Raw genomic sequence first — 13,208 nt, 5'->3', positions numbered from 1 at the left:
AAATGCGATTGATTATTGGATCGCAATGTTCTTTAGAAAGAAGAGATTTGCTCCTGCATGTCTGTTCAGTTTAGATAGCCACACAGTAGATTTCCTCACTGGGCTGATGAGAGCACATATTTTACAATAATTGCAGATTTTTTCATTTGCATGGGTGCGCTGTTTTCCTCCCACAGTCCAAAGACATGTGGATTAGGCTAACTGGCAACTTTAAATTGCCCATAGGTATGTACGTGAGTGTGAATGGTTGTTTGTCTCTGTGTTAGCCCTATGATAGATTGGTGTCCTGCCCAGGATATACCCTGCCTCTCGTCTGTATTCAGCTGGGATTGGTTCCAGTTTCCCCTGTGACCCTGACAGATAAGCAGCATACTTAATGGATGGATGGCTGGCTTGCATTTATCTTCTATGAAAATATTGCATAGCACTACTACAACCTCAATTCCAAAAAAGTTGGGACAAAGTACAAATTGTAAATAAAAATGGAATGCAATGATGTGGAAGTTTCAAAATTCCATATTTTATTCAGAATAGAACATAGATGACATATCAAATGTTTAAACTGAGAAAATGCATCATTTAAAGAGAAAAATTAGGTGATTTTAAATTTCATGACAACAACACATCTCAAAAAAGTTGGGACAAGGCCATGTTTACCACTGTGAGACATCCCCTTTTCTCTTTACAACAGTCTGTAAACGTCTGGGGACTGAGGAGACAAGTTGCTCAAGTTTAGGGATAGGAATGTTAACCCATTCTTGTCTAATATAGGATTCTAGTTGCTCAACTGTCTTAGGTCTTTTTTGTCATATCTTCCGTTTTTTGATGCGCTAAATATTTTCTATGGGTGAAAGATCTGGACTGCAGGCTGGCCAGTTCAGTACCCAGACCCTTCTTCTACACAGCCATGATGCTGTAATTGATGCAGTATGTGGTTTGGCATTGTCATGTTGCAAAATGCAAGGTTTTCCCTGAAAGAGACGTTGTCTGAATGGGAGCATATGTTGCTCTAGAACCTGGATATACCTTTCAGCATTGATGGTGTCTTTCCAGATGTGTAAGCTGCCCATGCCACATGCACTAATGCAACCCCATTCCATCAGAGATGCAGGCTTCTGAACTGAGCGCTGATAACAACTTGGGTCGTCCTTCTCCTCTTTAGTCCAAATGACACGGCGTCCCTGATTTCCATAAAGAACTTCAAATTTTGATTCGTCTGACCACAGAACAGTTTTCCACTTTGCCACAGTCCATTTTAAATGAGCCTTGGCCCAGATAAAATGTCTGCACTTCTGGATCATGTTTAGATACGGCTTCTTCTTTGAACTATAGAGTTTTAGCTGGCAACGGTGGATGGCACGGTGAATTGTGTTCACAGATAATGTTCTCTGGAAATATTCCTGAGCCCATTTTGTGATTTCCAATACAGAAGCATGCCTGCATGTGATGCAGTGCCGTCTAACGGCCCGAAGATCACAGACACTCGGTATGGTTTTCCATCCATGACCCTTACACACACAGATTCTTCCAGATTCTCTGAATCTTTTGATGATATTATGCACTGTAGATGATGATATGTTCAAACTCTTTGCAATTTTACACTGTCGAACTCCTTTCTGATATTGCTTCACTATTTGTCGGCGCAGAATTAGGGGGATTGGTGATCCTCTTCCCATCTTTACTTCTGAGAGCTGCTGCCACTCCAAGATGCTCTTTTTATACCCAGTCATGTTAATGACCTATTGCCAATTGACCTAATGAGTTGCAATTTGCAAAATGCTAACCGATAAATACCATCTTTACATGTTTTAAACTTTACTTAACTTTTATTCTATTTTATTCTGCTGGTTTTTTTTACTGAACTTTTACTTGATTTTATTATTTTATTTCTACTATTGTTTAATTCTTCTTATTTTTTCTCTCTTCTTCCCCCTTTATTTTATGTAATTTTATTTTCTATTGTTTACTGTTTTGCTTTTACCTCTGTAAAGCACATTGAACTGCCACTGTGTATGAAATGCGCTATATAAATAAACTTGCCTTGCCCCGCAATTTGGTCCTCCAGCTGTTCCTTTTTTGTACCTTTAACTTTTCCAGCCTCTTATTGCCCCTGTCCCAACTTTTTTGAGATGTGTTGCTGTCATGAAATTTCAAATGAGCCAATATTTGGCATGAAATTTCAAAATGTCTCACTTTCGACACTTGATATGTTGTCTATGTTCTATTGTGAATACAATATCAGTTTTTGAGATTTGTAAATTATTGCATTCCGTTTTTATTTACAATTTGTACTTTGTCCGAACTTTTTTGGAATCGGGATTGTACTACTACTACTACTAATAATAATAATAATAATAAGGAATATACAGATACAGGTATTGGGTATCGGCCCAATATTATGCTCATTTACTTGTAACCATAAATAATGCTCCGATATCACATGCTTTATCTACTTTTAAGCCAGGTGTGCATTGATATGCTAATAAGCAGACAACACAAATTGAGAGAGGGATGGACAAATTTCATGCTTCATGATGCCAACAGACTGCAACCAAAGCTCTGTCATATTACCAAGAGCAGGTACTCCAGCATGCTCTTACAACACAAGTAACCTGCTAAAACATCATATGGCACTAGAGAGAGTGATGGCAGCCGACCTGAGTGCACAGATTAGTATCAGGGAGCATCATCATTAAGAATGAATGCAAAAAGGTATTTACAAGTGTGGAGCAGTGAAGTGAGCTTGCAAAGCAACTGCTGAATGTGAGAGCACCTCCGTTCTGTGAAAGTGTGCGCACACACACACACACACACACACACACACACACACACACACACACACACACACACACACACACACACACACTTCCTTTCCCCCTTGCTGACCAGCACCTTGACATCTTAAATATAAACCTGTGCATGAAGAATTTACTGTGAATTAAAAAAAAAAAAAAAAAAACAGATACTTGGTTTGGGGGAAAATGCCATTGATCAATCTATAATAATAATAATAATAATAATAATAATAATAATAATAATAATAACTGTCTGAACATTCTGTCTTAAGATGACAAGAATTTTTAAATATTTGCTTCTGCAGCATGGCATCAATAATATCTAATGTCTTGTGAATTAAAGAAGTTTACCTCATTTATGATGATCCAGTGGCAATCAAAAGCGATCAAGTTGGTTTCCACTACCTGTGAGAGAAAGGATTGGTCAGTATATTGATAGACTATCTACAAACACAAGCAGTAAATAATAACCATTAAAATCCAACATAATCATACACATACAGTAAGAGTGTGCAGATGGGCATGAACATTAATTTGCAGATTATACTAAGTGCTTTTACTTCCCTTCCATCTGTCTTTCATGACATTTCTCATCATCAATCCTGTACATTTCCCATTTACATATTTTACATGGATATTTCTCATCATCATCATGTACAATGTCCTCTCCATCTCTTTCTCTAACCCCCTTTATAGTCCCATCAGGTCTTGTCCTGCCCACTGTATCAGGGCTGAATTCCATTATCTATAATTGTGTAGGTGACTAAAAGCGGGTGTCAGAAAACACATCATTTCTAAACAAAGGCAGCAGCTGGAGAGTATGATGGTTGGTGCAGTGCTAATAGTGTTTTAATCTTTCACAAAGACCTAATAAAACATAATTACAGCCCAGACAAGAGGCATAAAGCATCCTATCAACTGGAACACAAGTGGAGAATGTTTGATTAGGCAAATGGAGCTGAAGAGTCTCTGTTCCCAGGATGAAGATATAGTTTATTGAGAAAGACCTGTATAGAAAACTATATTTCATGCACCAAACACAAACCGTATGTTAAATTGTTATGTTTAATGCATAAAACAGCTATTAAAAGTCTGGCTGTGGAACGGTGGTTATTATTTGGTGTGTAATGCATTACTACAGCCCCCCCTCCCCAAAAAAAAAGGCAAACAACAGATGGAGCCAAATAGGATGTGACTTTTATTTTGTTACTCCATGCATGTGACATTAATATTTTATGCTTGCCAAGGACAATCCATGGCCTAGCAGTTGTGTGTGGGTGGAGGGGGTCAGCTTATGCTTCACTGCCTGCTCTGTGTGTGTGTGTGTGTGTGTGTGTGTGTCAGTCACAGCATATGGCTCAGCCTGTTCTATACATTTAAATGCACGCTTTGCCTATCCAGATGTTTCCACTTAACTGAAGTATGTACTGAAAACAGCAGCAGAATGAGGCTCAGCTTATGCTGCTGCACAAAGAGCAAGAAGGCTATAAATACAGGGCAAGTGACCTAATCACAACTGAGATAACCTAACCATTAGAATGGCAGCTTTTTGAAGTAGTGATTCATCATCTTAAATTGTGTGTGTGTAGGTGATGTGATCGAGTAATGCATCAATACTGGCAATGTCCCCAAGACTGACAAATAGGCACTTGTGATGTGACTTGGCAGTGCTTTCAGGATGTGGTAAACAACAGCCCTATGACTAAGCCAGTGTATCTCAGAGAGGATTTCTGCAGATCCACCTTTAGAAAATACAGATTCAAATATGCCAACAAGTGGAATATACAAAAACCCAATAGAATTTGACATTGTCTGCATGTCTAATTCAGCATTGATCAGGGTTCAAGCCTCCTTTTCCCTGGGTGACAGGTGGCTTGAGGTGATGTTGGTTGCCTGTTAGATCAAAGCCTTGTATTCACCCAGAGATTGCTACTCGTTGTGCATTACTGCAAATCACCTGTAAATCTACCTCTGACTCTAAATCAGGAAGCACCCTTGAGAATTCAGCATCTAGGTGAGATGAAAACTACAGTATGAATGCAGTGGGGTGCCATGTGAAAAAACTCTGAGCAATAAATAAATGTAGCAGGCTACTATCTTCAAAAGTACTTTTCTACATGGGGCATATGCACCTAGGGACACACAAACAACACTCCTGGTGTGAGGACTCTGTGCACCTAGCTGAGGGCAAACGTGTGCAATCATTTCTGAAGTGATATAACACAAGTTGAACTTGTGCTTTAAAAATTAAATGTGGGTGGATTCTATGACGACGCAACAATCAAAATCAAGTCAAATACACAGAGGAGAAGTTTTGCCATGTCCTTTTGGTCTCCAGAAGAGCTTATGACATCTGCCAGAATTATTACACATACTTACATCAAGAAAAATGGGCAAAGAAATCAGAGACGGAGATCTCAGGAAGAACAGTGTAGGGTAACTACTTAGCGAGTCCAAAAGTCAGTGAAGTTGATTATAAAAACAAAATGTATTATTAAAGAATATTTATATCACATTCAGATTAGCATAATTAAACTGATATTATTATTATTATTATTATTATTATCTTTCACAATTAATATGGCATGTCAAAGTCCCTCCCGTGTCAGTGCCATGCAAGGACCTGTTCTTCCCAGGCAGTCTCCCGTCCTAGTACTAACCTTGAGTACTAATCTTAAGGTGCATTGGGCAGTGCTAATCTCCATTTCTATAGCCCTCGGCCTCTCACCTATTACATAGCTGGGGTTACAGTGGGGGTCCAGTCCTCTGGAAACCACAAGAGTTTGACTCTCTACTTGCATCTGTATTGCGGCATGCCTTGCCAGATGGCAGCAAGTACCATTTTTATGATGGCCTTTGGTATGACCTGACCGCAAGTATAACTACTGTATCTAATATGGCATGTAACATATACTATTTCCCTAATTTTATAATTTAGCTAACATACACTGTATGTACATGTGGAGGTGAGGCAAAAAATATGGTTTGATGCAGTCACAATGCAATTGTTGACATTAATGTTCTATTTACTAACGCCTCAGTCTCACATAGCCGGAATCACTTCATGGTACCGTAGATGCTTTTGAGCCTTCTGGGGGTCAACCGGCATGCATTCCAGGCCCTTCCATCAGAATATGAGAGAGCCAGGGAGCTACCTTGACAACCAGGAGGACGTGGATTCCATCCCTGGAAAGTTTGGTCGTGTTGAAAATTGCCATGGGTCAAGCACTAGATGAATTCATCCATCACAACTGTGAAGGCATCCATGAGCATTCTTGAGGCTTACGTGAGCTACTGGGGGTTACCAGGCTACCAGGGATAACTCATTTTGTCACAAACATTGAGCTCAAAATGTTCATGAAACAACATTGCGCAGAAAGTGAAAAGTTTGCCTCGGGGTCATGGCTTATTTCATCTTGCCATGGCTATGCCTTACTGCAACTGTGAAAGCTGTACACACTGCCATCATTGCTGTAAGGCCATACGTTGCTATACATCACTGCTGCCATTGGTTTATCAGTGTCTTCTGTCACTACTGTCGCAGCTACCGTGGCTTCATTTGCATATTTACTCCACCCAAATTTATGCAACAAATCACCTCCAAAATCTGCCAGAATGGTCACGGTAGCCTCAGTCACGATTCTCACGGATCAACTGGCTATGCATGACCTTAGCATAAGGCTGTAGCTCACTACATAAACTGTGCCTGGGAACACTAACAGTAAGTGCACTCTGTGTGAGGTGCAGATTGCAGTTTAAAAGATGCTGTGAAAATATGGAAATGGTCAGCAGTGGAGCTCAAGCCTAAAGAGGAAATTCAAGGTCAGTAAGGATGTGATAAATGTGTTAGTAACAAAGACCTCCTTCATGCAAATTGCATGGAGGGCATTAAAACAGCTGACCTGCCATTAGATAGCTGCTTTTACATTTATGAAAAGATGAGTACTTTGTATAAAATGTATGCAATGAAATTGCAATACAGATGCAAAATTTTATGTAAATGTTAGTGATATATGTGCTGTGGTCAGGGTTGCCAGATCTGCCGGACAAAAGCATTCTACTGTAAGAGATGAGCAGTATTAACAACTTGGTTCTTTTACCAAGGTCCTAAAGTTGGCTTATACTGTATTATTGCACATTCTTCATGAATAAAGAATTCAAAAGTAGCCTAATACTGAGTGAATTGCCTGAAGTTCAGTACATCGAACAGAATATGTAATCATCCACACTTCCCTTACACACGCCATCCTTTTCGCACTAGCTTCACACTTTTTGCATGATCTTTTCTTCAATGCATATGTATGAAGGGGAGAAGTGCAATCTGAATAAATCGCATGTTTAGGCTTGTACTCCAGTTTCAGACATGACAATCAATATATTTTACACATAACGTGGCTTAAACAAGTTTGAAAATAGACACAAACAGCTTAGTATATCAGACAACATATAGTATGTCTTGTCACTATGCCAAATTTTGACCTCCACTATACAGTATGTTTGTCTCTGTCACTGCTGTTCTTTGACCTTCATGGGTGCCATATTATATCCTAATATCATTAAATTAGCTCCAAAAAGTTGGTACATGTTGCTGGAGGTTAGAGAATCTGTCTACAACAGTTCTTTACCTCATCTGTCTCCTATACGAGTTAGACAGCTTCGGCTTAACTGATGTACAATGGTGCTTGAAAGTTTGTCAACCCTTTATGATTTTCTATATTTCTGCATAAATATGACCTAAAATATCATCAGATTTTCACACAAGTCCTAAAAGTAGATAAAGAGAACCCAGTTAAACAAATGAGACAAAAATATTATACTTGGTCATTTATTTATTGAGGAAAATGATCCAATATTACATATCTGTGAGTGGCAAAAGTATGTAAACCTTTGCTTTCAGTATCTGGTGTGACCCCCTTGTGCAGCAATAACTGCAACTAAACATTTCCGGTAACTGTTGATCAGTCCTGCACACCAGCTTGGAGGAATTTTAGCCCATTCCTCCATACAGAACAGCTTCAACTCTGGGATGTTGGTTGGTTTCCTCAAATGAATTTCTCGCTTCAGGTCCTTCCACAACATTTCGATTGGATTAAGGTCAGGACTTTGACTTGGCCATTCCAAAACATTAACTTCATTCTTCTTTAACCATTCTTTGGTAGAATGACTTGTGTGCTTAGGGTCGTTGATCTTGCTGCATGACCCACCTGTTAGGGTTTTACTGGGATTTGAACCTGGTTCGCTGGTGTGATAATCCAGCAAACCCCTACTAGGCCACCAGGGGAATGACTCAAGTGCAGAGGCGTGAGGCGGAAGTAGAAAAGTATCAAAAAGTTTATTTACAATATTTACAGTCCCAAAAAAATATAATCCAAAAAACGCTCAGAAGATGAAGGGAAAAATAAAATATCCAAAAGTTCAAAGTCAAATACAAAAGCCAAAAAACTAGAAAAGGCAAAAATACCAACGCTCAGAAGATCCAAAAAACAGTAAATACAAAGTCCAAAAAGAAAAGCAAAGTGCAAAACCAAAAAGACAAAGGCCAGGAACACGGAACAGAGGTAACTGGAGCTAAACATAACAGCACAAAGACTCCGTGACAAGAGGACTGAACTCAGGGGTATAAATACACAAACTAATTAAGGACAGGGCAGGGCAGGAAACAGGCAATAAGACAAAAACAAAACACAGAACACAGTGGTGACCTCTAGAGGCCCAAAACAAACATGACCAGAAAAGGAAATAACAGTGGCCTCTAGAGGCCAAAACAGTCCCAGTCCTAACACCACCTTCTCTTGAGATTCAGTTCATGGGCCGATGTCCTGACATTTTCCTTTCGAATTCGCTGGTATAATTCAGAATTCATTGTTTCATCAATGATGGCAAGCTGTCCTGGCCCAGATGCAGCAAAACAGGCCCAAACCATGATACTACCACCACCATGTTTCACAGATGAAGTTTCATCCTGAAGATGAAGGATAAGGTTCTTGTGCTGGAATGCAGTGTTTTCCTTTTTCCAAACATAACACTTCTCATTTAAACCAAAAAGTTCTATTTTGGTCTCATCCATCCACAAAACATTTTTCTAATAGCCTTCTGGCTTGTCCATGTGATCTTTAGCAAACTGCAGACGAGCAGCAATGTTCTTTTTGGAGAGCAGTGGCTTTCTCCTTGCAACCCTGCCATGCACACCATTGTTGTTCAGTGTTCTCCTGATGGTGGACTCATGAACATTAACATTAGCCAATGTGAGAGAGGCCTTCAGTTGCTTAGAAGTAATCCTGGGGTCCTTTGTAACTTCGCCAACTATTACACACCTTGCTCTTGGAGTGATCTTTGTTGGTTGACCATTCCTTGAAGTTCCTCCATTTGTACACAATCTGTCTGACTGTGGATTGGTGGAGTCCAAACTCTTTAGAGATGGTTTTGTAACCTTTTCCAGCCTGATGAGCATCAACAACGCTTTTTCTGAGGGCCTCAGAAATCTCCTTTGTTCGTGCCATGATACACTTCCACAAACATCGAAGATCAGACTTTGATAGATCCCTGTTCTTTAAATAAAACAGGGTGCCCACTCACACCTGATTGTCATCCCATTGATTGAAAACACCTGACTCTAATTTCACCTTCAAATTAACTGCTAATCCTAGAGGTTCACATACTTTGGCCACTCACAGATATGTAATATTGGATAATTTTCCTCAATAAATAAATGACCAAGTATAATATTTTTGTTTCATTTGTTTAACTGGGTTCTCTTTATCTACTTTTAGGACTTGTGTGAAAACCTGATGATGTTTAAGGTCATATTTATGCAGAAATATAGAAAATTCTAAAGGGTTCACAAACTTTCAAGCACCACTGTATAACTATTATGGTTTTAACCAAAATGCTGTTGATGTTAAAGTGTTGGATATTCCATGGGATGAAGTCTGTTAAATGTGCTAGCCAAACAGTCAAATGACATTTGACATGCACTTTATAACCAAATCAATGTTTTATGCTCAATGTTGTTTTAGTGATACAGCCTTAGCAAATTAGTTCACTAATGTTTGTTAAGTATAATATCTAACATTGGATCAAAGTGTTAGATGACAAAACATGTCATCTTGAAGGCAGCATATGTTGCTCCAAAATCTCAATGTATTTTTCTGTATTAATGCTGCCTTCACAGAAGTGTAATTTAGCTTTGCCAAGGGCACCAACACAACCCCATACCATGACAGACCCTGGCTTTTGGACTTGTTGCTGGTAACAGTCTTTTCGTCTTTGGTCTATTTCTTCCAAAAAAGGCCTGGGATACTAATTTGTCTGACCCCAAGACACATTTCCACGATGTGATGATTCATCCAGATGCCTCAGAGTCCAAAGCATCACAGTCAATGCCACTTCTGGACACAGTTAACATAAGGCTTCCTTTTTGCACAGTAAAATGCCAGTAAACTGGCATTTGTGGACGTAACTCTGTAGTGTAGTATTTGACAAAGGTTTGCCAAAATAATCCCAAGCCCATGTGGTTATAGTGGAGCTCCTTGCTCAGTGCTTTCACTTTATATAGTGGAGCATGAGGAGATCTGCTATATCCACATGGGCTTGAGATTATTTTGGCAAACTTCTGTCAAGCACTACACTACAGAGTGACAATGAACATGTACCACCACAGGAAACCCAACCACAAGGCAATGTATCTCAAACACCTGACCACCAGACAATAACATTTGTATCTTTATTTACATAAAATAGATGGGTTTTTATCCAGTGCTTATTTTTTCTTTGCTTTTTAAAAAATAGCATGTGATTGTTTACTAACACATTTTATGGAAAATATTCATGATAATTTCATATAAAACTAATTAAAACAGTTTTATTCATCCACTAGCTTGTTGGACAATTGGACAGGTTTCTGTCAAATAAGGGTAGTAGACGGATGTACAGTAAGTGCAGGAACAGTTTTATTGAAAGCGTGCTAGCAAACAGATCCAAAATGGAGACGAAGACAGAGTCTAAAAAATAGGCAGTGGTCGAGAGGCACAGACAGGATATCAGAGGTAATACAATACTCAAAGTCCAAAAACACAAACACTGTCAAAGCCAGAAAAGTGATACAAAATACACTCGCAAAGTCTGTGTGTTACTGAGAGTCCTTATATGTCTGCACTGTGTGCTCTAATCTGGAACAGGTGCATAGTAATTAGTCCTAATGGCGTGTGTGTGCTTTGCAGTCTGCCACTGCACGCTCTGAGTTACAAAGCATGTGGACGTGAAAGATGTAACCAGACAACTGTTTGACATGTCAAGTTTGATATTCAATCATAACTATATAATAATGATGTAAAGTGAAAGCACTGCTGAACACCAGGCATGCAATAGAGTCACACCATAATAAATATGTGGTGTTGTTTCTGGCACATGGCAGGCGGTGTCAAAGAAAGGAATAAATATGTATTCATGACTGCAGTGTGCATCTCATTACTGATATCACTGTCAAGACAATGAAGCAATTTATTGACGCGAAATACACTACACTGCACAATTCAATCATTCATATGATATAATATTATTACTCTATTCAGGTTGATTTTGTGCCCTTGCAAATATTTTTGCTCAGATACTCATTGGGAGCTCTGCTTTTAGGCACTGCCTAAATATCTATACTATCAGCCGAATAATGAATGATGGTTCTTGATGCAGTGCCATCTGAGGGATCAGAGATCACACGTGTTCAGATTAGGCTTGCACTCTTGCCCATTACACACCAAAAGTCCTCCAGATTCCTTGAATCGTTTAATGATATTGCACCATAGAGGGTGAAATATCCAAATCCCTTCCTATCTTTCTTTGAGGGACATTGCTTTTAAACGTTTCAATAATTTTCTCATGTATTTGGTGACAAACTGGAGATCCATGGCCCATCTTTGCTTCTCAAAGACTAGGCCTTTCCTGGATACTGATTTTGTACCAAATCATGATTAAAATCACCTGTTGATATCACTTGTTTCAAACTGGATCAAGATTTAATTGTTTTACCTCATTACTATTCCTAAATTATCCCTCTCCTAATTTTTTTGGAATCTGTTGCAGGCCTGAAACACAGGAATGGATGTGTATTAACAAATGAAATGAAACTGACTAGACAAAACATGAAATATCTTGGGCACATACTGTCTGCAATGAAATACAAGTCAATGTAAATGCAGAAATCACTACTTTATTTTTTATTTGCATTTTCCATACCATTCCAACTTTTTTTCTGATTTGGGGTTGTATTGTACTTCGTTACTTCCCACCTCTGATGACAACAAGGTAGTTTATTCTTTCCTTGTCTACATTAATTGTGCTTGTACAGTAATTTTATGCTTTCAAAACATATGTAAGTGCTGCATGGAGTTATGCTGAGTGCCAGTGTCTCAAAGGCACCTCTAGAAACACTTATTTATTCATTCTTTCATTCAATCATTTTCCATACCACCCCAACATGTTCGGATTTGGGGTTGTAATTGAGCCTTGTCCTTTTGATCTGCAAGTTCACATATTTGATAGACATAAAATACATAAGGAACTCTTCCAGATGTTAAAATTACATGGCAAAAGTATGTGCTTCAAATGACACTATTATAGAACAATGATTATTGTTATTATGCCATGTTTTCCACCGACTTGGGCTCTTAAAGTGGCAGAAAAGATTGTGAGCACTCATTAAGTTGAGGAAGATACAAAGAAAATCAGAACTAATGATGCACTATGACACTACACAATACTGTCTCTTTACAGAATACACAGGCACCAGAAGAAAGGTATCCATCCTTTGATCATATAAGCCATCAAATAACTACTTCATAAAAAAGAAAAAAAAAGCACAACAAAGAATATGTGGGATCTTTGGAGCACAGGACTGCACTTTAGAAAAGTGACATCATACAATTAGGCAATGATAAACATTTGAGATGATCTGATTTGAGCTGGGGCGGCACAGTGGTGTAGTGGTTAGCGTTGTCGCCTCACAGCAAGAAGGTCCGGGTTCGAGCCCCGTGGCCGGCGAGGGCCTTTCTGTGCAGAGTTTGCATGTTCTCCCCGTGTCCGTGTGGGTTTCCTCCGGGTGCTCCGGTTTCCCCCCACAGTCCAAAGACATGCAGGTTAGGTTAACTGGTGACTCTAAATTGACCGTAGGTGTGAATGGTTGTCTGTGTCTATGTGTCAGCCCTGTGATGACCTGGCAACTTGTCCAGGATGTACTCCACCTTTCGCCCGTAGTCAGCTGGGATAGGCTCCAGCTTGCCTGTGACCCTATAGAACGGGATAAAGCGGCTAGAGATAATGAGATGAGATTAAATGATTTGAGCTGACACTGTAGCATCATGAATAATGCGATTTCCAGTAATTGGAGCATCGTGCTCTGTATTATTTCCTATGTGTAGG

At 39.2% G+C, this 13,208-nt stretch overlaps 1 protein-coding gene across 1 annotated transcript in view; it reads right to left on the bottom strand.

Annotated features, from left to right (window-relative positions):
- Positions 1-13,208, bottom strand: part of grid2 (glutamate receptor, ionotropic, delta 2) — a 1,182,816-nt gene that overhangs the window by 409,463 nt on the left and 760,145 nt on the right. Inside the window, exon 5 of the mRNA XM_060930811.1 lies at positions 3,147-3,200. Within this exon, the coding sequence (XP_060786794.1) occupies positions 3,147-3,200 (54 nt within the window). The remainder of the gene's footprint in view (positions 1-3,146; positions 3,201-13,208) is intronic.

The sequence above is a fragment of the Neoarius graeffei genome, chromosome 10, assembly GCF_027579695.1.
Source record: "Neoarius graeffei isolate fNeoGra1 chromosome 10, fNeoGra1.pri, whole genome shotgun sequence".
Taxonomy (NCBI): Eukaryota; Metazoa; Chordata; class Actinopteri; order Siluriformes; family Ariidae; genus Neoarius; species Neoarius graeffei.
The sequence above is the reverse complement of the archived record's forward strand: the minus strand, read 5'-3'. Positions and strand labels throughout refer to the sequence as shown.